The 27,824-nt window shown below is 45.9% G+C and overlaps 1 protein-coding gene across 1 annotated transcript in view; it reads left to right on the top strand.

Annotated features, from left to right (window-relative positions):
* Window positions 1-25,682, top strand: part of ABCA9 (ATP binding cassette subfamily A member 9) — a 29,312-nt gene extending 3,630 nt beyond the window's left edge. Inside the window, exons 6-39 of the mRNA XM_054278645.1 lie at window positions 34-172; window positions 537-722; window positions 1,657-1,804; window positions 2,273-2,444; window positions 2,969-3,027; window positions 3,428-3,538; window positions 4,391-4,566; window positions 4,852-4,971; window positions 5,968-6,106; window positions 6,458-6,548; window positions 6,851-6,990; window positions 7,553-7,672; window positions 9,149-9,344; window positions 10,741-10,907; window positions 11,628-11,755; window positions 12,132-12,269; window positions 12,749-12,862; window positions 13,204-13,374; window positions 13,722-13,832; window positions 14,449-14,572; window positions 15,138-15,145; window positions 15,923-15,988; window positions 16,794-16,885; window positions 17,388-17,508; window positions 17,824-17,941; window positions 18,429-18,520; window positions 19,645-19,817; window positions 20,944-21,019; window positions 21,260-21,354; window positions 22,514-22,633; window positions 24,454-24,594; window positions 24,820-24,899; window positions 24,980-25,035; window positions 25,584-25,682. Of these exons, the coding sequence (XP_054134620.1) occupies window positions 34-172; window positions 537-722; window positions 1,657-1,804; window positions 2,273-2,444; window positions 2,969-3,027; window positions 3,428-3,538; window positions 4,391-4,566; window positions 4,852-4,971; window positions 5,968-6,106; window positions 6,458-6,548; window positions 6,851-6,990; window positions 7,553-7,672; window positions 9,149-9,344; window positions 10,741-10,907; window positions 11,628-11,755; window positions 12,132-12,269; window positions 12,749-12,862; window positions 13,204-13,374; window positions 13,722-13,832; window positions 14,449-14,572; window positions 15,138-15,145; window positions 15,923-15,988; window positions 16,794-16,885; window positions 17,388-17,508; window positions 17,824-17,941; window positions 18,429-18,520; window positions 19,645-19,817; window positions 20,944-21,019; window positions 21,260-21,354; window positions 22,514-22,633; window positions 24,454-24,594; window positions 24,820-24,899; window positions 24,980-25,035; window positions 25,584-25,682 (4,087 nt within the window). The remainder of the gene's footprint in view (window positions 1-33; window positions 173-536; window positions 723-1,656; window positions 1,805-2,272; window positions 2,445-2,968; window positions 3,028-3,427; window positions 3,539-4,390; window positions 4,567-4,851; window positions 4,972-5,967; window positions 6,107-6,457; window positions 6,549-6,850; window positions 6,991-7,552; window positions 7,673-9,148; window positions 9,345-10,740; window positions 10,908-11,627; window positions 11,756-12,131; window positions 12,270-12,748; window positions 12,863-13,203; window positions 13,375-13,721; window positions 13,833-14,448; window positions 14,573-15,137; window positions 15,146-15,922; window positions 15,989-16,793; window positions 16,886-17,387; window positions 17,509-17,823; window positions 17,942-18,428; window positions 18,521-19,644; window positions 19,818-20,943; window positions 21,020-21,259; window positions 21,355-22,513; window positions 22,634-24,453; window positions 24,595-24,819; window positions 24,900-24,979; window positions 25,036-25,583) is intronic.
* The last annotated feature ends 2,142 nt before the right edge of the window (window positions 25,683-27,824 follow it).

The following is a 27,824-nucleotide window of genomic DNA, read 5'->3' as shown; positions in this document are numbered from 1 at the left end:
CCCCCAGGGCTGATGGCACCTGTCGCTCCCCAGGCTGTCCTGGAGTTTGCTGTACTCCCTTTATGTGCTGATCTTCTCCTCCCTGCTGACGGCCCTGGTGCTGCACCACTGCTTCTTCGCCAGCAGCTTCCCTGCAGTCTTACTCCTCTTCTTCCTCTATGGCCTGGCGTGTGTAAGTCCGGCTTTAAAGCCAGATTTCCTTCCCACGTGATTTATTACCCTGTTGATGAGTCTGAGCATTGCTCCACAGCCTTTTGCACAGGGCTCAGGAGCTTTGTGGGCCACGCTGACTGGAACATCTGAGTGGTTTTCCAGGCCAGCAGAAGAGATTTGGTTTGCAGCCTGAAGGGCTGACAGGCTCTTGTTTGGCTACAAAATGCACAGTTTGAAACTCAGATCAACCCACTAAGAAGGGCTTGAGTGGGTTTTATTACACAGACTCAGCTCAGCAGAGCTCTGGTGCCTGGCAGGTGGAAGTGCTGCTGTTTGGAATATTTATTTCTTTCAGTGGTTGAAGGAAAGTCCTGCCTTTACAGGTCCACCTGGTTTTCATGCTCTGCTCCCTCTTAAGGACCTCCAAGCTTGCCAGCTCCACAGGCTTCCTCATCATCTTCATCTTCGGGTTCCTGAGCCTGGCAGTGCTGGTAGAAGAAGTCCCCAGTCCCCTGAAGTGGTTCCTTGGTCTGATGTGTCCTTTTGCTTTCAACACTGGCATTGTCAAGGTAGGGGGGCACCACCCCTGCAGCTGAACCTTCCTTCCTTGCCCTGCTGGTGGAGAAAGGTGCAGGAATTCCTGCCCTTATCTCAGAAATCCAGCTGGAAACCACCCAGGCATTTTCCCTTCCTCTGCACAGCCCCCAGGTGAGCTGAGCTGTGCTGGTCAGCACTGAGGGGCTCCAACACCCCCACCCCATTCCCCTGCTTCAAAAGCAGCTCAATGCAGAGACAAGCAGGGCCCTTGGCGCAAAACATCTGCTGTTGTGCATGTCTGCAGCTTCCACGTGGCCCCATCCCACACACAACAGCCCCATTATCCTCGGGAACATCAGGGACAGCATCCTTGGCTGCCCAGCCCTTCCCCTGCTCCTTCCTGGCAGCAGGGATGGTGCAAATGCAGCTCTGGATGGATTCCTGCTGCTGCTGCCCTTCCTCCATCCCCACCCTGCAGAAATCCATTCCCCACTTCTCCATTAGTCATAGCTGCACAGCTCTTGCTAGCTCTGGTAATCTAATATTTGATTTCTTGATATATATATTTTAAATATCTGCCTGGGAGAGGAGATTTCTGCAGCAGCAGAAAAAGGGACTGACTTTGTTAATTTGCCATATGGTTAAATCAATCATTATGTAAATTATAACACTTTTGTCGTGACTCTATCACATCAAGAGTGCCCATATCAGGGTTTTTTAATTGATCTCCTCTAAAACTCTGATATTTTCTTCTGTTTCTGGATTGTTATGAAAAATTCTGGATAAAAGCATGAAGATCTCTGCGTGGAGTTAATTCATTCCACCTCCCCTTTAGAGAGAAAATAAAAACAGTTGGTCAGTACTGCAGATGATTTCTGGGTCAAGAAACAGAGTTGCATCCATAGTTTGGTGGCATCTGCATATTTTTCCAGCCTGAAATTTATCCTTCTTCCTCTTTTATTTCAGATTTTTGATTTAGAGAAATATGGAATAGGTTTCTCCTTTTCCAACCTTATGGAGGAAGCATACTTTTTATTTTCAACCTACATACTGCTGGTGTTTGACTCAGTCTTGTACATGCTGCTGGCTCTGTATTTCGACAAAATTCTGCCAGGTAGGAATGATTTATTTTTATTTACATGGATTGCTATTGATGGGCTATATCAAGGAAATGATGGGCTGCTCCTTTCTTGGACTCAACGAAAATAAGGTTTGGACTAAAAGGAATTTATGGTGTCCTGGAGTGATTTTTCTATTTCTGGCACATGCCAGATTCAGAGAATCAATGACAACAAAATATTTAACAATTTAAATTTAATATTTTTACTTTCTAATTATGAGATTATAGTGTAATAACGTGTAGGACAATACTTTAATTCATTACAAAAACCACTGAATTCATGACATAATTCCCTTGAGCCACCCTTCTTGTCTCCTCTACTTCTACTCCAAACCTGACAGGGGGTTGACTGGAAAAAAGCACCAATTTTGTGCTATTTGAAACTCCTTAAAGTTTAGCCTAGCATGGTGTCTTGGCTGTGCCTTTGGTTGATGTCAGGCCATCTTTCTGCTTTCCTGGCAGGCAAATATGGGATCCCAGCCCCTCCTTTGTTCTTCCTGAAGGCCTCGTACTGGATGAGGAGCAGGAGAGGCTCCAGCAGGGACGTGCCCAGAGCCACAGCAAACCCTGAGGAGCTCCTGGGGGACGATGTGGAGCCTGTGCCCCCCCAATTCCTGGGGAAAGAGGCCATCAGGTTCAGAGAGAAGGAATTGCTTGTGTCTGATTTAGCGCTCCCCACTCCTTCCATCAGCTTGGGTTGGACTTTTCGAGACTGTTTTCATGTTCATGGGGCTCTTGCAAAACATTTTGTTTCACAGAGAAAAATTAGAGATAAAAAGATAATTCAGACTGGTCACTAAAGGTAAAATTTAGGTAAATTTAGATTTAAAAATAACTGGGTTTTTTTGTTATGGACTTTCAATGTCCTTTAGGGACGAAAGGGAGAATGAAGAGGGTAACCCATTGTGAAAGTGTTGCGATGGGCTTGGCCCTGTCTTTGTCAGTCTTGGTGCCTCATTTTTGGTGCCAGACTGGGATGTTCACACCTGGGCACAGAGCCTGGCAAACCTCTAAATCTCAGCTTTGTTTCCCAGCACTTCTTATTTTCTTCATGCCATTTCTGTCATTGTAACTTAAGGTCCATAAAAATGTAAAAGGGGAGCAGGGAAAAGCATTTACAGAAATCCCCAAATAATAACTTCCTTACCTTCCTTTTAGGCTCCACAATATTAAAAAAGTCTATAAGAAGAAGGACAAGAAGACAGAAGCTTTAAGAGGTATGAAAGCTGTGGGATTGATTCCTGCTAAAGACAAGGAGACACCTTTGTGCAAACAGTCAATGAAAAAAAATGCTTGCATTGCTTGAAAATTTATGTCAAATATTAATTGATGTGACTGATCACTATTTTGTTCAATTTTTACTAATTTGCTGGTTTTAATAAGACTAAAGAGAAGAAATATTTTATTTTTTAAAAATTGTTTTATTTCTGCCTTTTCTGATAAATACAGACCAACTCCTTATGCCTTTAAATGTTTGCAGAGCTTTGCCCCACTTAGTGTCTTTCAGCTAATTATTATCACTTAATTCTTGAACTTTTTTACTTCTGTACCTTTGACAGCGAGGGAGGGCAACACAAACCTCATTTCTCCCAAGACTTGAAGTTATTTTTGTTCTAGGTCTGTCTTTAAACATTTATGAGGGTCAGATCACTGCCTTGCTGGGCCACAGTGGGGCTGGAAAGACAACGCTGCTGAACGTGCTCAGTGGGCTCAGCTTGCCTTCGGAAGGTAGGACAAGGCTGGGATGGGGTGGCCTTGATCCAAAAGCTCTAAAGATCAATTCACTCCCCCTCATCCCACTGTCTTGGTTTGAAAAGCCAGGTGTCTGCTAAGGAAGGCAGGAGCCTCCCTTGAAATGGAAAATGTAAATCCCCTCCTTCCAAATTGTTATAAATTTGAAATTAAGGAGCTCTCGGGCGAAGATGTGGGAGTAGGAACAACAGTTCTCTATTAGGAAAAACAAATTAAAATTAAAAGAAAATATAAAAATACAAATGCAGTATTAGAAAACAACACTGCCAGAGTGAGAACATGCCCTGCCCCCTGTGTGTCAGGGAGGTGTCCCAGCCCCATCCCATGGGGGCTCAGCCCTCCTGCAGTGCCAGCTGTGGCTCTGCTGCAGCAGGGAGCCTGCACAAGGGGGGAGTTTTGCTCTGCAGCTCCAGGGCTGCTGGAGATGGGCCTGGGCTCCCTCTGGCCATGCAGGGCAGCAGAAAGCTGCTCCTCTGGCAATGCAGGGGGCAAAGGCTGCTGGAGTGTCCCAAAGCTCAGATTGGATCCAGGCGGGAATGCTTGGCTCCTCCCCTGGGCGGAGCATCTCCCCATGGGATGGTGGGATTGGATCAGCCCTGCAGGGACACTCACTGGCCATGGACAGAAGATAATTAATAATTAATGGCCCATGAGCAGAAGAGATCTGGAGGGAGGATCGGTTGAGAAGAGGTAAAGAAAAAACTGCCCAATGAACAGCAGATAACTGCCCCACCTCTAACAGATGGCAATAGAATATTGCCAGAATATTGCTACCCCCAGCCACATTTTGCCTTTCCAACCCAGGACACCATTTATCCCCATGAACAGGCTCTGCCACCATATACAACTACAAACTCTCTGAAATGGGAGACAGGGAGGAGATCAGGGGGATGGTTGGGATTTGCCCGCAGTTCAACACGCAGTTTGAGGTCCTGACGGTGAAAGAAAACCTGAAGACCTTTGCAGAAATCAAGGGCATCAAGTCCAAAGAGGTGGAGCAAGAGGTGAGTGTGTTCCCCACCATTCCACAGAGACTCCTTTTGCACTGGGAAGGTCAAAGATTCCACCTGGAGCTTCTGAAAATTGAAGCTCCAAGCCCATCCAGCCTGGCCTTGGTCACTTCTAGGGATCCAGGGGCAGCCACAGCTTCTCTGGGCACCCTGTGCCAGGGCCTGCCCACCCTCACAGGGAATAATTTCCTTCTGATGGCTAATTTAAATCTAAATCTCCCCTAATAAAGGATGGAAGGACAATGGCTGCTGAGAATGGACATCCTTGTGCTGTTCTAGGTGCAAAAGGTTCTGGAACTGCTGGATATCAGCAACATTCAAGACACTCCGGCTGAAAAACTGAGTGGTGGACAGAAAAGGAAGTTATCCATTGGAATAGCCATGCTTGGAAACCCCCAGGTAAAGCAGCAGGCATGGATCTGTGATGTAGGAAATACTCAGGTCCAGCATAATTAAAACCTTGGGCATGAATTTGGCTCTAGGATTTCTGACTTCTTTAAAGTGCTTATAATTAGAACGAATAAATTTCATAATTTCTTTTGTTTTTTAAATTCATAACCCACCTTGCCAGGCAAGTTTTGAAACAGACAGAGCTCCCTGAGCTCTCACAGCCCCCAGAACAACTTCCCTTGTCTGAAAGAGGCCCAGGGTCTCTTGCCTTCAGAACCCCAAACTCTGTTGGGGTAGCTATCGCCAATTCCCGACTTGTGGGACTCAGGTTTGGCCCTCTCTGGGGCTCCCTGTCGGGGGAGACCCTCTTGGAGTAGTTTTGTGTCAGGAAAGAGAGACCCACTGGATCTTTTTGGTCTTCAGGTTCTTGTTTATTGTTATCTTATCTAGAGTTTTGCACGCTGTCCACACCAGGCTCAGCACGCTAGAAAAGCACCTCAAAAATGGCCAACAACCTCTTGGTACAAGGTCATTTAATGCTAAACTACCCAATTAAGAACTGACACCTAGATTACTTCCCTTTTGACCCAATAACTGATCCTCAAAAACCTGCAATGGGGACTTTTCTGCCCAATTACAAAATGCCACCCAAACCCATGAAGAAGGAGGAAGAGGAAGTGTGAAGAAGAAACCCAGGATGACACCCTGTGCCCTCCATCTTGTTCCCATCCACAACATACTAAAAATCGCAAAACCTCAATTTCTCACTAAGTGATACACCTACACTGCTCTCTATAATCTATTTCACACTTTTGTGGGTTCCCATCTATCTTGAAGTCCAGGAAACTTTCTCCATGGATGAGGGTCAAATTCAGAGCTTCCCTGGCGGTCAGGGCACCCCAGGGCAGACACAGAAATATTCCCAGTGCCCTTGGTTTCCCCAAAACCCCAAAGCCACGCCACCACTCCAGCAACAGGGAATGTCTGATCCCATCCTCCCTGCAGGTTTTGTTCCTGGACGAGCCCACGGCGGGGCTGGATCCCCTCTCCAGGCACCGCGTGTGGAGCCTCCTGCGGGAGCAGCGGGCGGGGAGGGTGATCCTGTTCAGCACCCAGTTCATGGACGAGGCTGACATCCTGGCAGGTGAGCTCTGCTGGGGCAGCCCTGGGGCATAACTGAGGGAGCCCCAGCAGCCCCAAGACAGGGGACAGCAGAGAGGGGGCACTCTCCCATACCCTGGGGGTACAGGAGGCAGCCAGGCTGATCCCCATCAGCCTGGATTTAGGATGATCCCAGCAAAGGAGAGAGATTACACAGGTAGAGAAAGAGGACACAATCTGGGGCAAACCATTTGGGGATAATAAGGGGATACAAAGACAAAACCATTATAAAGCATAAAAACACGCTACAACAGATAACCCAGCAGCACAAAGCCCCAAAAGATGGCAGCAGCTGCTCTGCACTAGAAATGCCTTTGGCTTTTCCTTTCTCCAGACCGCAAGGCTTTTATCTCGCACGGGAGGCTGAAGTGTGTTGGCTCTTCTCTGTTCCTGAAGAAGAAATGGGGGATTTGCTATCATCTAAGGTATCTCCTTAAGCCCCAACAACACCTGGCAGCATGCAAGTACAATGGGACACCAGAATTCATGAAACCTTAGAGCAGATGTCATCAAAACAAACAAATTGCCTGCATTAAAATCCAGCTCCATTAACTGAAACAGCAGTAAGATTTAGGGTTAGGGTTAATTAATCCAGAGCAGGGAATGAATGAAGAATTCTGGACTTTCCTTTTTATGCATCCATAAAATGGTGGATGTTGTTTGTCTGGGTGGGTTTGGGTTGTTTTTATTCCAAACCTAAGTGTCTGGGGTTTTTTCCACACAACAGGATCCATGTCAGTGAGTCTTGTGACCTGGAGAATCTGACATCTCTGGTGAAAGGGTACATCCCCAATGCCACGTTCTCAGGACACAGCCAGTATGAACTGAGATATAAACTGCCTTTAGAAAACATTAATAAATTCCCAGGTAATGTATATGAAAATAATTGAGGATTGTTCATACAGAAAAAAAAAGACAAATGTGTGGAAGGAGAAATGCAAAGGGAGGTTTTTTTACAGGAGTCACATCAGGAGTTCAAAACCCTCACAGTTTGGGTTTTCCCCACAGTTTTATCATACATTTAAGATCAAACTGTGCAACAAATGCTTTTCTACTGTTTGCAGTGACAAACCCTGCAGGCTAAACTGGGCCATGTGTGTTACTGAGAGTTCAGTTCTCTTTCTGTTAAATGAAAAGACAGAGATCAGAGAAAACCCCACACAACCTGTGGTGCTCCATGCCCATTTCTCACCCACTGTGCTCATCACTTAAGCCTGGCCATCCCACAGAGGGTGAAAACAGTTTGAAATGTTGGTGCTAAGCAGAAGAACACCTTCCATGAGGATGGCTCTGTCAGTTTTGTTTTCCTCCACACCTTTGTGTCCTGGCAGTTCTCTGTCACTGGAGATGCTCCGGTCAGGTTGGCTCAGCTGAGCCAGAGTGGTCTGGATATCTGTGCTAACACCTTTATTTTATCTTTGCCCTCCAGATCTGTTCAGAGGCCTCGACAGCTGCTCTGAGCAGGGAATTATCAACTATGGAGTCAGCATGACGACCCTGGAGGACGTTTTCCTGAGGCTGGAGGGAGAAGCCATGGACAATCAAAAAGGTACAATTTACAACCCACAGCCAAAGATCAGCTCCTCTGCAGAAACCTCCAAAGGTGCTTCTTAAACTTTCATGAATCCCAACCTAGAAGCTGCTCTTATGTAGCTGCAGCTCTCTTCATAGAGAACAGGCAGGCATAACTTCCCAAGGATATTTCCTGTTGTCTTTGCACATGTGGATTATGTTAGGAAGATTGTTTACCTGAGGGATTTGTCAACTGGATTCTGCTGAGGATTGTTTTGTTTCCTTGGCCAATCACTCAAAGCTGTGTCCTGGCTGTGTCTTAGTGTTCTTTGTAGTATAGTATCTCTTTATTACAGTACGGTATTGTCTTGGTTTCAAAAGCCAGGTGTCTGCTAAGGAAGGCAGGAGCCTCCTCTGAAATGGAAAATGTAAATCCCCTCCCTCCCAATTGCTGTAAATTTTAAATTAAGGGGCTCTCAGGCAAGAAAATATGGGAGAAGAAAATAACAGTTCTTTACTAGGGAAGAAAATAAAAAGATAAAATAAACAATGCAGTAAACAAACCAACACTGCCAGAGTCAGAACAGAACCTGACACCCTGTGGGTCAGGGTGTTGTCAGCAGTCTCATTGGGATTGTGGCTCAGCCCTCCTGCAGTGTCAGGGGTGGTTCTGCTGGAGCAGGGATCCTGTAGAAAGGTGCAGTTTTCCTCTGAAGGTCCAGGGAAAGAGGCAGCTGCTGTTCCTCTGGGAAATCCAGTGGAGAAGCCGTGCTGGTGTTCCAGAATCTCCAGATTATATCCAGGCAGGAATGCTTGGCTGGTGTTCCAGAATCTCCAGATTATATCCAGGTAGGAATGCTTGGCTGGTGTTCCAGAATCTCCAGATTATAACCAGGTAGGAATGCTTGGCTGGAGTTCCAGAATCTCCAGATTATATCCAGGTAGGAATGCTTGGCTGGTGTTCCAGAATCTCCAGATTATAACCAGGTAGGAATGCTTGGCTGGTGTTCCAGAATTTCCAGATTCTATCCAGGTAGGAATGCTTGGCTGGTGTTCCAGAATCTCCAGATTCTATCCAGGTAGGAATGCTTGGCTGGTGTTCCAGAATCTCCAGATTCTATCCAGGTAGGAATGCTTGGCTGGTGTTCCAGAATCTCCAGATTCTATCCAGGTAGGAATGCTTGGCTCCTCCCTCTGGGCTCACATCTCCCAATGGGATGCTGTAGTTCTTATCAGCCATGCAGGTACATTCAATAGCTGTTATCAGCAGATGTCTGCCCAGAGGGAGGAGTAGGTGTGGAAGAGATAAGGAAAACTGCCCACTGAATAGAAAACAACTGCCATACATTGGCAAATAGAATACAAATTGCTTGACAATCCAGGACAATAGTTTAATAAAGGAATTGTTCAGCATTCTGAATCAATGGAGTCAGGTGCCAATCACTCCCCACATCGGGGGCACCCTGCATTCTGTAATCTTGGACATAAATGTGCACGTGGAAACTCTCTGCAGATGAGAACGTCCCTAGGGAGGAGTGGGGAGAAGCAGCCCCAGGATGCCCTGAGGAGGTCGGGCCAGGCTCCCTGCTGCTCTCGGACACCGGGATGGCATCAGTGCAGGGCCTGGCCCTCTGGAGACAGCAGGTCTCTGCCATGGCACGGGCGCACTTCTTGAAGCTCAAGAGCTCGATGAAGAACCTGCGGTCCATGTAAGTCCCAAGGGGGTTCTGCAGGACAGCAGGACTCCTGGACAATTAACCAATGTGATTGAGCAGAAGCCACTTTATTGTTTATATTGTGCTCTATTTGTACATTCTAACCCTACTGCACGCTAATCACACGTTTCTTGATTGGTGCCTCTATCTTGTCCTCATGCTCTGCACTTTTCAGGATGTGTGGTTGGTTACAGTCCAGTGCTTCACTGACTTTCACTTTTTTCACAGCCTTTATCTAGTTCCTGCGGTCTCGGGATTTTGTTTCTCAGCCTCTTCTTTCTTAATTTAGCACAATTTATGTCCCAGTAACCTTGATGAATTCCAGAGGGCTCTGACAAGAACAACCGAAAGTGGTTTGGCTGGAGCACACTGCAGCCCAAGCTGTTCAAATCCATGGCTACAGGGTTATCTCCTGGAGGTCTGGAATTGGACAAGGTCACACCAGGGGGGACAACTTCCACACCCCTGTTTCCTTGGGTTTGGATTAATTGATATGAGGTCTTGGCTAGGAAGGATCTCAGTCATCTGCACTCAGAGGAGGGGAAAGTTTTTTGCTTTCCAGTGCCAGTAACACAAAATCTCCCTTTTGTGCATTTTCATTTTTATGTTGAATAATTTATGCAAGAGAAACCCATTTTTTTTCGAAATAAAAGAATCATTTAGAAATACTTATATGTCAAATGGAAGAAGTTTTAAAATGTCAGTGTGTACAGAGGGTGCTTTCAGCCTTCCTCTGCTTTTTTTTATTTTTAAAAAATTCTCTCATGTTGCCATTGCTTGAACTCATTTGGCCCTGCTGGTGTTCAAGCTGGAGTTCCTAGTAGGGTACAAGGAACTAAAGGAAGATGCTGATTTATGAGAAACTTGTATCTAAAGGAAGTCTGAAAGGCATTTCATGGCCCTAAAAAGTTGAGCAGTCTGGATCTGAGGTTCTCTCCCTGCTACATTTTGAATCATTTGGTGAATGATCAAGGTTGAGACTTCTGGAAATAAAATTTTCTCTGGTGGCAAGGCCTGAGGGAATGGCTGGAGCTGTGTCAGGGGAGGGTTAGGTTGGATTTTGGGAAAGGTTCTTCCCCCAAGGGCACTGCCCAGGCTCCCCAGGGAATGGGGACGGCCCCGAGGGTGCCAGAGCTCCAGGAGAGTTTGGACACCACTCCCAGGGGTGCACAGGGTGGGATTTTTGGAATGTCCAGGCCATGAGCTCGATCATTGTGGGTCCCTTCCAAGTCAGAATATTCCATGATTCTATGAAAATTGGCAAAAGTTTTCAACAGAGCTTTGGGTAATCTGAATATCATCCACCACTTCCAGCACACAAATGGATTCTGGAGGCACTTCTGCTGAATATCTCTTTTCAGACTGTTTATTCATCTCTTTCTTCACGCAGTTTGCTGCTCTATGTGGTTTTTCTGCTTCCTCTGGTGGTGCAGCTGTGCGTTTTTGGAGGCTGGCAGAGTGTGAGTGCCTGGCAGCTCTCTCCTGCCCGGTACTTCCTGCCCCTGGGGAGGAAATCCTACCTGGAGACCACCACCCTCCTGCTCTACAACCACACAGGTGAGGGGAGAGACTTCTCCTCATCCTCCCCTGCTCTGGGTTCTTGCTGCTCCAAAGGAAAGCGCAGGACAGAGCAGATGGAGTGGATGAGGAGGATGCAAGGAGGGGATGAAGGCTTTAACAAGGGAGGAAGGATTGTCTTCGGAGGGTTGTGGGGGAAACCTATTGTGGATTCAGCAGCTGGTGAGACCCTGATGGGAGATGTGCAAAATGGAGATAAGGTTTTCTCCCTGTCACAAATCCAGGTCTCTATCCAAGCAATTTCAGAGTGTGGGGTCCTCAAAGCAGGCACCACACTCCAGGCTCACTCATGCTGGGTCAAGTTAATGGGCTGCTTCCAGAGTTTCACCTTCAACATTCCCATGAGTGGATGATATTTCATATTATTCAGCCAGAGAATGACACTGGTATCTTCATCAGACAGGTCCAAAAGTGCAAAAAATTCATTTTGTAGCACTTCAGGAGAGGCTATGCAAAAATTCAGTCTGAAATCCATTAACTTCCCAGAAACTAACGTGCAATGATCCAGCACACATGTGCTGGCTGATCCCTGCGGTTATTGGATTTCTTCTGGTTTTGCTTGGTGGTAATGGATTTGAAATAAAAAAAAAAAAAAAAAAAAAAAAAAAAAGGTAAAAAGAAAAATAAAATCACCAAAATTACCAAAGACTCTTTTGTTTTCCAGTGTTATAATTCCTCTGTTTTTGGTCCTCACATCAGGCACAGACATTGATGACTTAGTCCATCTGCTCCAGAGCCAGGATATTACAGTGGAAATAGCAAAGGAGGAAAATATCACAGAGGAGCTAGAACACAACGGCGCTCTACGATTGCTCCGCGAAGATCAGGTGAGGATTTTTCCCCTCTCCCTCCAGTCTGCTCACAACAATTGAATAATTAAGCAAGGTACCTCCATCAGCTCTCCTGGTGGGATGGCCCTGTTGACTATTTACAAAAATTTACTATTTACAAAAATTAGGGAGTGTTCTTGGCAGTAAAGTCCACGCTAGAGGAGACCTTATCTCCCTGGCCCTCCACCTCAAAATATACACTTTTAGCACAGCAATGCAGAATTCCAATACCTAGTAATTTGGTTTTTTTTAGCAAACAAGGCATAAGCAAAGCTGTTCCAGGGCTGGAGTTTCCTGGTGTGCTCTTTTTCTACTGCTTCCCTGCAGATGAGAAAAGCCAGGAGTTCTCAGTTTGTTTTCCTGCTCTTTGAAGAGCTACAGGTTCACCGTGCTGTGCCACTTGGAGGCTGTCAACTGCTTCCCAGTGCTGGTGAACGTCATCAGCAACGCCCTGCTGAGGTCCCTCAACTCCACCAGGCACATCCAGGTCTGGAGCCACCCCTTCTTCTCTGTAAGTGAACACAGAAACTGTCAGAAAACCATTTAAAGTCTCACTAATCCATCAGATTTTATCACATGTAAATCCACCTTCCTTCACGGTGCCTCTGGAACCACCACGTTTGCCTTCAGGAAAATCAGATTTTTCCCGTGTGGGTCTCAAGGGCTTCTGGGTGGAAAGGGTGGCTGGGAGGGTTTCTCCAGGTGGTTCTTTATTCTCTCCAGCACGTTATTCAAGCTTTGGCTCATCAGTTGGTGGAAGAGGGAGCTCCCCACAAGTCTGGGATGGAGGAGTGTGTCCTGCACCACTCATCTGTCCTCACCAGCAAGCACTTTGCATGCCTCTGCTTTGGGAAAACCTTCCCAAATTTGGTTTCAAATCCCTCTTTTTGTTCATACTGCCCTGTATGTAGTCCATGAGAAATGCAGTAAAATGAATGGTAAAATGAATTGTAGGCATTTTCCACGGATGCTTTGTTCTTCTCTTTTCAGATGAACAATCCAAAATACTGGGATTATGTTATGTCCATGTACTTCGTTTATACGCTGCTGTTATTCCCTGGTTTTCCTCCTCACTTTGCCATGGGCTACATGCAGGATTGCAAGGTAAATTCCTTGGGATGGGGCAGGTTTGGGTGGACAAAAGGGATCACAACTGCACTGCCAGAAGGATGTTTGAGTGCAGAACCATGGAATCATTTAGGTTGGAAAACACCTCTGAGGTAACTGAGCCCAGCCCTGTGATTGGCAGCTTGGGGTGTTTTGACCCATGAGAAGTTTTGCAGCCAGCACCAAATATTGAAAGACAAAAGGGGGTTGAATTTTACCCCAGAATCACAACGGTGACAGATTTTATTCCCTGTTCATTTCCTGGGGCCATTCCCATGGGTGCAGTTGGCCAACCATGCATGGGCAATAAACTACCCTTTAAAATTGTGCCTTCCCAGGTGGGAGCTCGTGCCCAGCTGAGGATCTCGGGGCTCTTTCCTTCGGCCTACTGGTGTGGCCAGGCACTGGTGGACATCCCACTCTGCTGCATCCTGCTCTTCTCCATGTTTGGGCTCCCGTTTGCCTTGAGCAACAGGATTTCTGGCAGTGCCAGCATCACCTTCGTGCTGGTACATCCCATTCTTGTCCTTGGTGCTTTGCTTGGAAGGGGTTGAGGGAAAATATTTTGTATGGGGGAAGCTGAGACACTCTGGGTGCAGATGGTGCTAGAACACTCTTGGTCGTCTTACTGACCTTCTTGTTTCACCTCCTATCCTTTGGATTTCTCCAGCTGGAAATAAAAGGCAATAAATCTTGCCTTAATGTATTCTTTACACCTCAGAGTAAAACTGTGGTAATTTCTAAATGCCCTGATCTTACTCTGTGATCATTTCCACTGCTCCCTGTTGCTATAGATGGGTTTCTGGTGGTTTACCTTACTCCATTTTCTCCAACAAAAGCCTTTTTTTCCCTTTAGGTCACAGGGATGTTGGGTCATGGAATTTCCCTCGTTCTCTTAATCTATCTGATCTCCTTCAACTTTCGCAAAGGATGGAGCTCTGATCTTTGGTCATTCATCCTGATAATGGTGAGCACATGGTTGGATAATGCACTGCAGGGATTGCAGACATGCTGAGATCTTGAGGATGAGCTAGATGTCAAAACACCAAGCAGAGATGTAGAGCAAAAACCTGGGTATGATTCATAGCAGCCAATTCTGTATTAAATTTGTGTCACCATGTTCTGCTGCCACAATCCTGCTGTGACACGGGGGAATACCTGGATCCAACCTGAACTGGTGCAGGAATGGAGACAAAAAATGGATTTATCACTCTGCTTGACACCCCACATCCAAGAGATGTAAAGTGTTGGGACAGAACCCATCAGGCTAGCCTGACCTGGCAGGAGAGGGATTATTGCCATGCATTGGGATGGGAATGAACAGGATGGGATCCCATGTTTGACTTGTCTGCCTGGAGCAGCCCTGTCCCTGGGAAGAAGTCTCCCCAGCTGGCCCAAAGCAGCAGCCAACCCTCAGACAGAGACAACTGAGAATCTCCTGAGCCCTCTCTGTGTCTCATCTTCCTCCATTTTTTGTCCATTTCTATAAATTCAACAGGGAGTTGCAGAGCTAGACCCACACAGTTTTAAGGAGCAGTTTAACCCTTCCCATCAGCTGAGTCGCCCTCTTGTTTTACTTTCAGGTGTGGTTTATTTCTGTTATCATCAGCAACATCATCGACAGCCTGGGCCACCCCGTCTCCCTCTACGTTCTGTCCCTCTTGGTTCCTGTGTACCCCCTGATCGGTTTTGCCCTCGATTTTGGGAGTGACTCCCACGTGAGTGGTGCTTTTGGGCAAGGAGAGGCCTGAAACACAGTCCTGGGTCCTCATGACCAAAGTCTGGGGGTAACTGCCCCAAAGTCTGCAGTAACTGCAGTTGGCAGTAACTGCACAAAAATCTTGGGGTAACTGCACCCAAATCTGGGGGTAACTGCAGCAAAATCTGATGGTAAATGCCCCAAAGTCTGGTGGTAACTGCCCCAAAGTCTGGGGATAACTACCCCAAACTCTGACAGTAATTGCACCAAAATCTGGTGGTAACTGCACCCAAATCTGGGGGCAACTGGCCCAAAGTCTGACAGTACCTGCAGCAAAATCTGGGAGTAACTGCACCAAAATCTTGGGGTAACTGCAGCAAAATCTGATGGTACCTGCCCCAAAGTCTGGGAGTAACTGCCCCTGTCATCTGTTGGTAACTGCACCAAAATCTGGGGGTAACTGCACCAAAATCTGAGGATAACTGCCCCAAAATCTGGGGGCAACTGCCCCAAAATCTGGGAGTAACCACACACTGCAGTCTGGGAAGGCTGATCCTGGGTGGGATTCTCCAGAGCGCATCGTTTAACGACTCCTTCAGCTCAGATCTCATTTTCCAGCTGCTCATTAGGGCTGGGGGTGGCTTCTTGTGCAGCTGTGACTGTGGATTAGGTAAAAACTCTTAATTCCTTCCATGCAGAGTCATAGAATGGAATCATGGAATGGTTTGGTTTGGAAGGGACCTTAGAGCTCATCTCCTTCCACTCCATGCCATGTCAGGGGACACCTTCCATTAGACCAGGTTGCTCCAAGCCACATCTAAGCTGGCCTTGGACAGTGCCAAGGATGGAGCAAGCACAAAGTCAATCAGCTTGGCTTGACCAATCCTAAGAGAAAATCTGAAGCCACGGATCTGTCTTTGCATGGAAAAAAAACCCCGAGTTAAAATTTAGAATACTCACAAGGGGCTTTACTCCATGTCAGTTGATGGGGGTGGTGGAAAGTCAGCTGAGAATTTAACAAAACCCCCAGCTATGTGCAACACTGCTGATAAATGATAAATTACTGAGGGGTGAAGTCTCCTCTGTCCTGTCCCACTCACCTCCTCTCCACTGGGACCCAAAGCAGAGATGTTTTCCTGGGACAGGACATCTGGAAGGAGAATCTGCTCTGTGTACTGAGAGCTGTGACATGTTCTGGTGTAGGACCAGGGTTCCCAAAGCCAAACATCTGTATCTGTTCATCTGGGGGAAATCAGGAGTTTAGCAGATTTTCAAAGCATTTCTGAATGTTACTGCATTAAACAGAATGATACTAAAGAATTACACTTCTTCACTGAGTATTTTTTTTATTCTTACAGATGCTGTGGGACTCTGAGCCATTTAGTTGGGCGCCAGGCAGTCATGTACTGATTGCTATCTTTGCAGTAAGAAAACATTTAACATTGTTTTTATTTAGGGATGTGAGTCTCCTAATGTCACATTCACATTCTCTGGAAAAATCCCTTTGCCCAGGATTTTTCTCCTGGGAAGCTGAGAAGCCTCAGAGAAAAGGGAAACAATTCTTATCTCAGTTGCTTCTCCTGTGCTGTGCTCACGTGGAATGTGTTTGGAGATTGTTTACCCACAGGTGATTGTTTCATTGGGTTCTGCTGTGAGTTGTTTTCACTCTTTGGCCAATCAGGGCCAAGCTGTGTCAGGACTCTGGAGAGAGTCACAAGTTTTCATTATTATCTTTTTAGCCTTCTGTCTGTATCCTTTCTGTATTCTTTAGTTTAGTATAGTCTAGTATAGCATTCTTTAATATAATATAGTATCATAAAATAACAGATTAGCCTTCTGAGAACATGGAGTCAGATTCGTCATTCCTTCCTGCCACGAGGAAATACCGTATCCTAAAGCCCCTCCTCAGTTATGAGGAAGCAGGAGGAGGTTCTGGGTGGGTCTGGATGACATTTTACCCGCTGTGCTAGAATAATTTCACACCTTTGAACTGGGGAACGCAAAATGAAATAAGCCCAGATCACCTCATGCTGTCCTGTTATTTTATGAATTGGGGTTTTTCTGCCCTTAGCGCTTTCTGCAGTGTTGATTACCCAGAGTTTCAGTGTTAATGGGCCATTTTCACATATTTTGTTTTCCCCACAAATTTTATAGCTCTGCCACCACCTCAGTGCCAGCTGTGGTGGGAGGAAAGGCAACGCTGTTAATGTGGCAACCTCTGTTTTTCAGCCTTACATCCATTCTGTGCTGTTCATTCTTCTTCTTCGCTTTTTGGAGTTAAAATATGGAAAAGCAGTGCTGAGACGGGACCCCATATTTAGGTTTGTATAAACACACATGCACATATGAGACCTAAACTCCCACCCCACTGCTTCTCCTTGAAAACATTGCATTTGTGTCCCTATTTTTAAATATAGTTTTTTAATACTGGTGATCTTTAGATGACTTCAATATCCTCTTAAATACTGCAGTGGTGTGATAATATAAAACAGCATAATATATAATATATAAAAATAATATAAAAATAATATAAAACAATATTTTAAGTTATGTAGTGACTCCACAGGATGTTGCCTGTGCTGTGGGATGTACCAGTTTCTTTTTTTGGTAAAAACCAAAGATTATAAGTGTCATCATTATCATCATCATCCCCATCATCATCATCCCCAACAATAACAACAATGATGATGATTTTAATAGTAATCATTATAATATTGTATAAATTCAATCCCAGGGAAATTCCCTCTTTGATTTATCCAAAACGCACTGGTGGAGAACAGAGGTAAAGAACAAAATCCTAAGCTGAACCTGGTGGGTTTTCAGGATTTCTCCAAGAAAAGAAAGCGGCCAGCAGCACCCCAAGGAGCTCGAGGAGGAAGATGAAGATGTCAGAGCTGAAAGGGAAGCAGTGAGGAATGCTCTGGTGGCTCCCAGTCAGGAGGAGGTACCCCTGAGTGCTGTCCTTCTTGTTTTGTTTGATTTTCTACCTGGTAAAACACAAACCTGTGCAGGGCAGGGCTCTGGCCGTGTTGTTCTCACTGGGAAAATCAAAATTCCAAAAGTGTGGGTTCCCTCAGGAGAAGAAAGCTCTTTGAAGGAACCTGGATAATAAAGTGTCCTGTTGCACCTCATATTTGTGGTAAACTATAAAACAAAGATCTTCAGAAGGTTTTCTGCCTTTTTTAAAGGAAAAAATCACTGAAGGATTGATGCTAGCCAAGATAATAAATGAATCTTGTTCCTTCCTCCTCACTTTCAGAAATCAGTCATTATAGTCAGCAATCTGTGCAAGGAATATAAAATAAAGCAAACTGGCTCACTATTTAAGAAGAAGAAGAAAACAGCCACCAAGAACCTTTCCTTCTGTGTTAAAAAAGGTGAGAACTGGGACTGTCCTGCCAGACCTGTGTTGGACCCAGGGTTAATTCTCAGTTACCTGAGCAAGGACAGAAAGGTCACATCTATTTGTCCTGTTTTTAAAGCACCTTCAGTCTGGGTTTGGTGTGTTAATGGTGCATCCTGTTAATGGCCTGTGACTGTCCATTATCTAAAATAAAGATAAAATAAAGATCCTGGGGAGAGGGAACCACTTTAGCAGTGGCTCCTGGGAGCAATTCACAGCATCAGTTTTAAGTTGAAATCTTATGATTTCAACTCTATGAGTGTGTATTTCACACAATAAAACCATTTATTTAATATGGTCTTTGATATTAGTATGCTGCCTTTTCTATTTTTTCTTTTGTGGGTCTGTATATATTGACATATTTCTTGTATATTTATGATATATTTATGATTATTTTATATATTTATGATATATTTCTTGAATGGAGAATAGCTCTTAGAAATTCTGTGCATTGGTTGCAGGAGAAGTGTTAGGGCTTCTGGGACCCAATGGAGCTGGGAAAAGCACAACTATCAAAATGATCACTGGAGAGACAGCCCTGACTGCTGGGAAGGTAGGATTCACCTGGGGACGAGGGATGGGCCCATGGCAAAAATCCAAACCTTGCACCTAGGCTAAGCTGTCATTTTTATCAAGGCTGAAATTTTTGTCAGAGTATAATTAGTGATCAGGGTTTTAATTGAATTCATCATGCTATTAAATTAAATAATGTCTTAATAAGGTGATGGTGAGCTACTTCTAATTTTGATAAACTGCTGCATCTGCCTTGATTGCCATATTTATATTTATATTTATATTTATATTTATATTTATATTTATGTTTATGTTTATAAGCAATATGAAATCACTCCCTCCCTGTGGGTTTCTTTCCTCACCTAAACCCCATAATCTCCCCTGAACCATCCCCTGGGTGGGAAAAATAATAAAGATAAGAAGACTTTCAGAAAGCTGTGGCAGCAGAGAGCAGAGAACTCATAGCTGGCTGCAGCTGCAGAGTCTGAAAGTAGAAAAGTTACAACAGTACACCAAGCAAGGATTGGAAACAATGGTTTGAATTTTAGGCTTGGCTAAGATAGAACTTAAGACTGCAGAAAAATAAAATATGCCTAGCATGTGAATTGGGGTTTTTAGAGTATAAAGGTAGAAGGTTTTAAGGTTTATAGTAGAAGGTTTTAAGCTGAGTATTGGAATATTGTGTGCTGTTAATCGAGAGCAGACAAGCCAGCATTGTGTGAAGCAGGTGTGCTTTAATGTGCTTTTAGTGTACTTTAATGTCCTTTTTCCTAGAACAACTGTCTGTAAGCTCTAGCAATGTGCTGTTGGCCAGAAAGCTTTTAAAATGCTCTGTAACAAAGAAATCTTTGGCTGCTGCTGTCTGTACGTGAGCTGTTGCCATCCTTTCAATTGTCAGTGACTGCCTAGAACAACTGTCTGTAAGCTTTAGCAATATGGTGTTGGCCAGAAAGCTTTTAAAATGCTCTGTAGCAAAGAAATCTTTGGCTGCTGCTGGCTGTACATGAGCTGTTGCATTCTTCCGATTGTCTCAACCACGTTCTGAGGCTGATAAAAGCTCAAGGAGCAGATCCCAGCAGTCCCACCCTGCTCCTGAAAATCCCCGACACGGCCCCGTGCTGGGCGAGGCTGTGTGAGAGGACAGTGCCCAGCCTGGTTGTGCAGGTGCTGATGAAGAGGGGAGATGGAGGAGGCTCCCTGGAGCAGGCCCCTGCGTTCCTGGGGTACTGCCCCCAGGAGAACCCCCTCTGGCTGGAGCTCACCCCGCTGCAGCACCTGAGGATCTACGCGGCCGTCAAAGGGCTGCGCCCGGAGGACGCGGCTGCTGCTGTGCACAGGTACACGTGTGAAAAACATCACTTGTTTTCAAAATGGTGAAAGTTTAATAGCAATGAAATGGTTATAAAAATAATAATATAATTACAGTAATAATAATTTGGGTTAGGACAATACGAGACAACAGAACAGAGTTACTGGGTACCTTTTCTGGGCAAAATAAGCCCGAAAAATACACACGTTAACAGAGGATTAACCCTTAAAAACAACAATCCGTTGCATATTCATACACCTCATACATGATGCATAAATTCCACTCAAACACAGGATTCTGTCTGGTCAGTGTCAACTTCTTCCTCTGAACCCTGACAACATCTTCATGGCCGAATGACGTGGGAAGAAATTTGTTTCTTCTGATAAGAGAGCAATAAATTCTTTTTCTCTAAAAGATTTAGGTGTCCTGTGGCTGCTATCTGGTGCAAGTACCTCATTCCTTTCTTAAAAAAATATCTCACATACATAGTTTCTATTTTAACATTATGTTATAACCTAAACTATATTTAACACACTACTACAGCAACTTTCTAACATAACACATAAAATATTCATTTTAATATTTGCAAAAAGCCAATCATGAAATACGCATTTTTCACACATAGAGGATTGGGATGGTCCAAGTTCCACCCCTCAGTCATGGGGAGAGGACCAGAGAGTCAAAATTCACCAAGGAAACCTGGAAAAAAATCAGGAAACTCAGCTGCAAAAGTGCTTTTGTGCTGTGATTTAGTGAGAGGGTTTAGAAAACCTCCAATTTTCCTGAGTGTGTTTGGTGGGGATAAATTTATCACTAATGCCCTCTTAAGAATGTTATCTTTAGGCAGCTTTTCTGAAATCTCTGAGGTTAGAGTCTGGCACCACAAGGAAGGGTGCTGAGCTGACACTGGCAAGGGGAATGGATTTGAAATGCTGTTGACACTGGTGATGAGTTTAGAAAAGAGCTTGTGGCTTCTTCAGTGCACTCCGCCTCAAATAGTCACTGCATTTTAGTAACACAATAAATGTTTAATGAAAACAAGCAGCAGTCGAGAGCAAGGGGAGAAAAGCTCCTTTTTCTTGTCATTTTGGGGACGCTCGATGAGAGTATTGATTTGGAGTTATAAAAATGTTCTTTTTTCATTTCCTCCACAGAATTGCGAACGCTCTGCAGCTTCAAGACTACTTAAACAAAAAAGTCAGAAAATTACCTCCTGGGATAAGCAGAAAGGTGTGTTTTGGCTCACTGCAATGCTCAAACACTAATTAAAACTCCCCTTTCTGAGTGGAGGGGCCAAGCTGTGCCCTGATATACCCGGCAGAGCCTTGTGCTGGGTGGGGAGATGGAAATGAGCCTTCCCCACACCCTCATTTCATAAAGCACAATTCCCATAAATGAGGAGGTGCTGTCCACAGCTGTGTATGGGCACAGTGCCAGGAGGTTTGGCTGAGTCCCTTCTCTGTGTCACAGCTGTGTGTGGCACTGTCCTTGCTGGGCAACCCCTCCGTGCTGCTCCTGGACGAGCCCTCCACAGGCATGGATCCCAACGGGCAGCGCTGTGTCTGGTGAGCAGGAAAATTTCACAAAGAGAAATATTCTGAAAGCTTTATTCTGATTCTTTTTACTCTTTCTGTTAGTTACTTTTCTTTGTACCCTTTTGAAGTTTTGAGGCTACTTTGCCTTTCTCCTAATCCCACCTCACAGCAGGAAGTGAGTGCATTAGTAATTACACCACACTCCTTAGCCATAAAAATCACAAAATTGGAGAAATCTCAAATTACCAAACCAAAACTACTACATTAAATTGGTGTTCCCACCATGGGAAAGGGATGGAAAGCCAAAAGGAGGTATTTAAAGTCACATGGAAAGGGTTTTACCCCATCCACAGACGGTGCTGTCCCTCACGTTGCAATGGTTCTGTTGGAAGATACATTTCTTGTCTCTCTCTAACTCAGGGATGAAAAACTATTTAACCTTCATCCTTTTTGCAAGATTTAGGGAAGTCCTAAATGGGATTTGGGAGAATTCATTAAGAAACTCGAGTCAAAAGTAATTTTTTGTCATTATTACAAAGCATTACCCTGCGCTTATTAATCTAAAGTTGCTGCACGTGAAAATTTTACTTTTATTTTAGGGGAAAGGCATTTGGATGGACAAAGAACAATGAATGTCACTGACATATTTTCTGAAAAATACCTTTGCTAGGATTTTTCTCCTGAGGAGCTGAGAAGCCTCAGAAAAGAAATGTAAACAATAATTATCTGATTGCTGTGGAATTTGGTCTGGGGATGGTTTAATACAGGCGCATCTTTGATTGGTCTCATGTGGTTGTTTTTAATTAATGACCAATCACATATCCAGCTGTGTTGAGGCTGTGAGCAGTCACAAGATTTTCTTATTCCTTCCTTTCCTTTCTTTGCTAGCCTTCTGATGAAATCCTTTCTTCTATTCTTTTAGTAGAGTTTTAATATATCGATATGATATAATAATATAATATAATGTAATGTAATATAATATAATATAATATAATATAATATAATTAATATAATATAATTAATATAATATAATTGATAGATTATCCTAATAAATCAGCCTTCTGAAACATGGAGTCAAGATTCTCATCTCTTCCCTCATCCTAGAGACCCACAAACACCACCACAAATGATATTTCTAGGAAGGTTGGACTTTGTTTTATTTTATTTTTTTTTTCACTCTGATTTTCAGGAAAACCATCCGGGATGCCCTGAAAAGCCAGGAGTCAGGAGCCATCCTGACCACACACAACATGGAGGAGGCAGAGGCCGTGTGTGACCGTGTGGCCATCCTGGTGTCGGGGCAGCTCCGGTGGGTGACAGCACCTGGCTGGGCTGGAGCTCACCCAGGCTGCTCCTCCAGCCTCTCCTGCCAGGGGTTTTATTGGGATAATTAGAAATATATCTGGAAGGGACGTGCCTGATCTTGTCTGGCCCTTGGTGCTGAACCAAACAGTGGCACTGTGGTGTTTCACCCCACAGACATTTTTGGCCTGGTGGATGTGTGGTGTTTCACCCCACAGACACTTTCAGCTGGCTGGATCACTCCACAGACACTTTTGGCTGGCTGGGTGTGTGGTGTTTCACACTTGGAGACACTTTTGGCTGGATGGATGTGTGGTGTGTCACCCCAGAGGCACTTTTGGCCAGCTGGGTGTGTGGTGTTTCACCCCACAGACACTTTTGGCCAGCTGGGTGTGTGGTGTGTCACCCCAGAGGCACTTTTGGCCAGCTGGGTGTGTGGTGTTTCACCCCACAGACACTTTTGGCCAGCTGGGTGTGTGGTGTTTCACCCCACAGACACTTTTGGCCGGCTGGGTGTGTGGTGTTTCACCCCACAGACACTTTTGGCCGGCTGGGTGTGTGGTGTTTCACCCCACAGACACTTTGGGCTGGCTGGGTGTGTGGTGTTTCACCCCACAGACACTTTGGGCTGGCTGGGTGTGTGGTGTTTCACCCCACAGACACTTTTGGCTGGCTGGGTGTGTGGTGTTTCACACTTGGAGACACTTTTGGCTGGGTGGATGTGTGGTGTTTCACCCCACAGACACTTTTGGCTGTGGGTGTGTGGTGTTTCACCCCACAGACACTTTTGGCCAGCTGGGTGTGTGGTGTTTCACCCCACAGACACTTTTGGCCAGCTGGGTGTGTGGTGTTTCACCCCACAGACACTTTGGGCCGGCTGGGTGTGTGGTGTTTCACCCCACAGACACTTTTGGCCGGCTGGGTGTGTGGTGTTTCACCCCACAGACACTTTGGGCTGGCTGGGTGTGTGGTGTTTCACCCCACAGACACTTTGGGCCGGCTGGGTGTGTGGTGTTTCACCCCACAGACACTTTGGGCTGGCTGGGTGTGTGGTGTTTCACCCACAGACACCTTTGGGCTGGATGGATGTGTGGTGTTTCACCCCACAGACACTTTTGGCCGGCTGGGTGTGTGGTGTTTCACCCCACAGACACTTTGGGCTGGCTGGGTGTGTGGTGTTTCACCCCACAGACCCTTCTGGCTGGCTGGGTGCTGCAGCTGGGCCCGTGGGGACAAGTCCAGGCCTGCAGGAGCTCTGGTGGTGCTGGGATGGAGCTTCCCCCCATAACAGGGGCTGCTCCTCAGGTTTCCCTCTGGCAGAGAAGCTTTAAGGTGATGGTGAAGAAAAGGAGTCGGTTCTGATGGAGGGTTTGGATCCAGAGCTTTATTCTGGCCCACAGGCCTCTGAATGCAGCACCAGCTCCAACAGAACTCCCTGAGCCCGTGGTTGCTGTTCCTTTAACCCCGGGGAAAGGGGCAGGGAAGGGAAGGGGTAGGGAGCCACCAAGCAGGGACAGGAGGGGAGGGACAAAGGGACAAAGGGACAAAGGGACAAAGGACACCTGGATGGCCCAATGCACCCCAGGGGTAGAGGGCATCCTTTGAATCTGCCAATCCCTTCTGGAATGCCAGGATTGACAGACAGTGCTGGGAGGGGAAAGGAGAGGTGACTGACACACCTGGGAGGGAATTATCAGGGAGGGATCTGAGGTTCTGGGGTAAACCATGAAATCACAACACACAACAAGTGTGCCATGATTTCCTTCTCAGGAAGGAGCTGAGATGACAATGATTTCACTGTCACCTCTGTGCCTCCCTGCCCTGCAGGTGCATTGGCTCCATCCAGTACCTGAAGAACAAGTTTGGCAGAGGATATCTCCTGGAAATCAAGGCCAAGGATGCAGAGAGCTCTGATGCTCTGCACGCTCAGGTTCTGAAGATTTTCCCTGGTGCCGCCCGCCAGGAGAGGTAACTGCAAAGTGTGGGATGAGGAGGGGATTCAACACTGCCTCATCCCTGAGAACATCCCTGGTGGGATTGGCCAGACACAGCTGAAGTGGGATGAACTGCTCTCTGGTTTATAATGTCACCACAGCCAGCCCTCCTGTGGTCCCAGCATCAGGGCACCCATAAAGGTTTGACCCCAGAACCTCAATACAGAGCAAGAATCACCTTTTCTTCTGTTTCCTCAAGGTTCCCCTCTTTGCTCGTCTACAAGGTCCCAATGAGAGATGCCCTGCCCCTGTCCCAGTCCTTCTCCAAGCTGGAGGAAGGTAAGAGCAAAACCAGGCGACTTTTTCAAAAGGCAGAACAGCAACTTCTCATTTTCAACCTTTTCCCCATTTCTCCACAGCCAAACGAAGCTGCGGCCTCGAGGAATACAGCTTCTCCTTGAATACTCTGTCTCAGGCAGGTGAATTTTATTTGTGCTGTAAAGGCAGGAGCAGGGACAAAAGCTGCAGCCAAACCCAGGCTGCTGCAGTGGCCAAAAGCAGCTCCACCAAAAAACTGTCCAAGGGTTGTGGGTGAGGGGTTCTTTCCTGGCAAAGTGGTGGGAAATGGTTTGGATTTTTTACTGCTGGGATTTTTCATGGTTGGAACAAGTCTGGATGAAGTCTCAGACCCCACTTGGTCAAGATAAGCACACAGCACATTCAAGGAGGGAGCTGCCCATGCCCAGCCCCTCTGGGTGCCCTGGAAACAGCAGATTATTTATTGCTGCTAGTACAAGGCTGGTGGCAAAGATGAGGAATGTTTAAGTCAATGCATTGGTGGGGAAAACCTGTATGGAAATACCTACAGGCAGGGGGTACCTATCTGGTTACTCCAGAGAGCACAGGAGGCTCAGCTCCTGCTCCCAAAAAGCCTCCCCACACCCCTCCCAGTACTGCGGAGCTGTGCCTCCTGCAAAGGAGCATCGCAGAGAAATAACGCAAGCATTATCTTGCTCATTTCAGGTGTTTCTGGAGCTCTCCCGAGAGCAGGAAAAGGAAAATTTTGATCTGACTTTGGATGGGACTTTTGACTGGAAGCAGCTGCAGCAGGAGGACTGTTGAATGCTCATTTATGCACTGCTCAGTATTAACCAAGCTGCACATATTTACTGCCACTCTCAGTGTACCACGGGGAGGGGAGGAGGCTCCTCTGTGCTGCAGAAGGTGTTTCACCTGCAGGGCTCTCTGCTCCAAGCTGCACTTCCAAAGTTGCCTGATCCAATAGTGCCTGCCCTGGTGAGAGCCCTTGGCAAGCCAGGCAGGGTGAAGCAGGAGGACTGGAAGCTTTGCAGAAAGGAGGGTCCCAATCCATCCCTAGGGATGAAAAATCTCTCTGGATCTGGAAATCTGGACATGCTTTGCCCTCCTGGGTTCCTCTCCCACCCATGTCTGGGACTCTGCCCGCGACGTACTGGAATTTGCATTATTTTATAATGCAATTATACCATTTTTATACCCTTCCAATAAATGCCTCTATAGAACAAACTGCTCATCCTCATCTGTCATCATTGCTGGGGACCCTGAGGAGCAGCTCCAGCTGCCTCCCCTGGGGATGGGGTGTGATGGTGTTCACAGGGGGACTGAGGATGAGGGAAGGGATGAGGATCTGACTCCACATTTCAGAAGGCTTGATTTATTATTTTATGATATATATTATATTAAAACTATGCTAAAAGAATAGAAGAAAGGATTTCATCAGAAGGCTGGCTAAGAATAGAATAGAAAAGAATGATAACAAAGGCTTGGGCTGTGATTGGTCATTAATTACAAACATCCAACATGGGCCAATCACAGATGCACCTGTTGCATTTCACAGCAGCAGATAATCAATGTTTACATTTTGTTCCTGAGGCCTCTCAGCTTCTCAGGAGGAAAAATACATTATATTATACTTTAATGGTCCCTCCCAACCCAAATTATTCAATTACTTCCCTCCTTTTATCCCTGTGCCCAGCTCTTTTGCAAAGGTTAAAACTCTCCCAGAAAATGCTCAGTTCTCTCTCAAGTCCCAGTGGTGGCTGTGTTGCAATCAGTGCTTGTGCACATCCCACACTCAGCTCCAAAACACATTTTGACAGTTGGAGGTCACATCTTCAGAGACACCCTGGTTGCTTCCTTTTTCTTTTTTTCTTTTTTTTCTTTTTTTGTACAATTAAAAAGAAACTTTTGTAATTGTGTTGTTTATTAACTACTTTGTTTTTTATAGTTTTATTACAATATATTTGTTTATTAATTGTTTAAAGTTGTTGCTTGCACAACAGCTCCCTTCCTACTCTGCACCCCTGAGAAATGGGTAAATGAAGTCACCAAACATTTGTGTCACCTGTTCACACACTCAGCCCCAGGAAATGGGGATTCTCTGAAACAGAAGAGTTTTATTTGCTGCTCTGGGGTATCAGTAGCAGTGGAGAAGTCAAGCCACAAGCCTCCAGAGATAAATACCATTTATATGATCTGTTGCTGTTGGAGTTTTTATTTCCCTCAGCATTTTGTGGTTTGTGCCTCTGCAGATGCTGCTTTGACTGGGTTTGTGAACTCCACTCTGCTCTGCCCTCTGTGTCCTGCTGTGACACAGAAATCTGGGAACCCTTCCCTTGACCACCCAGCACGATGGACCTGCTCCCTTTGCAGACCTTTGCATGATGTAAAGACTCAGACAGCACCAAAATCCCCAGCAAACAAGTCCTGTCCCAGAGAGAGCATCTCTGGAGCTGGAGCAGGAAGGAGGAATTCCTTCTGACACCAATTCTGCTGCTGCTCCTTCCAAGAAGCCACCACCCCTCCCTCCCACAGCTCTGCGGGATTGTTCCCCCTGATATTGGACATTTTCCATTGCAGGGGAAGGTGAAGCAAGCAGAGCTCACTCCATCACCTCGTGCACAAGGAGGAGAAGGAAAAACCCCCAAAGAGTCCCCAGATGGAGCTGTTGGAGCTGGGGCCTTGCCTCAGGCTGCAGGGAAGGGGGACAGGGCTGGTGGCACTGCCAGCACACAGGGGACAGCTCCAGCCCCTGGCCCATGGCCAGCACTGGGAGAAAGGGGCTCTGTCACCAGCACAAAGCAGAGTTTACAGCTGGCAAGAGGGAACAAAGAAAAGTTGTCAAAAAGTTCACGCAGACTTAACTTTTCCATTGAGGAAAAAAAAAAAAAAAAAAGAAAAGAAAGAACAAGAGAAGGGTTTCCTGGAAATGAAGTGACTCCTCAA

This window comes from Melozone crissalis, unplaced genomic scaffold, assembly GCF_028551555.1.
Source record: "Melozone crissalis strain CALT ecotype California unplaced genomic scaffold, PUWL_Pcris_2 ptg000026l_1, whole genome shotgun sequence".
Classification (NCBI taxonomy): domain Eukaryota; kingdom Metazoa; phylum Chordata; class Aves; order Passeriformes; family Passerellidae; genus Melozone; species Melozone crissalis.
The sequence above is the reverse complement of the archived record's forward strand: the minus strand, read 5'-3'. Positions and strand labels throughout refer to the sequence as shown.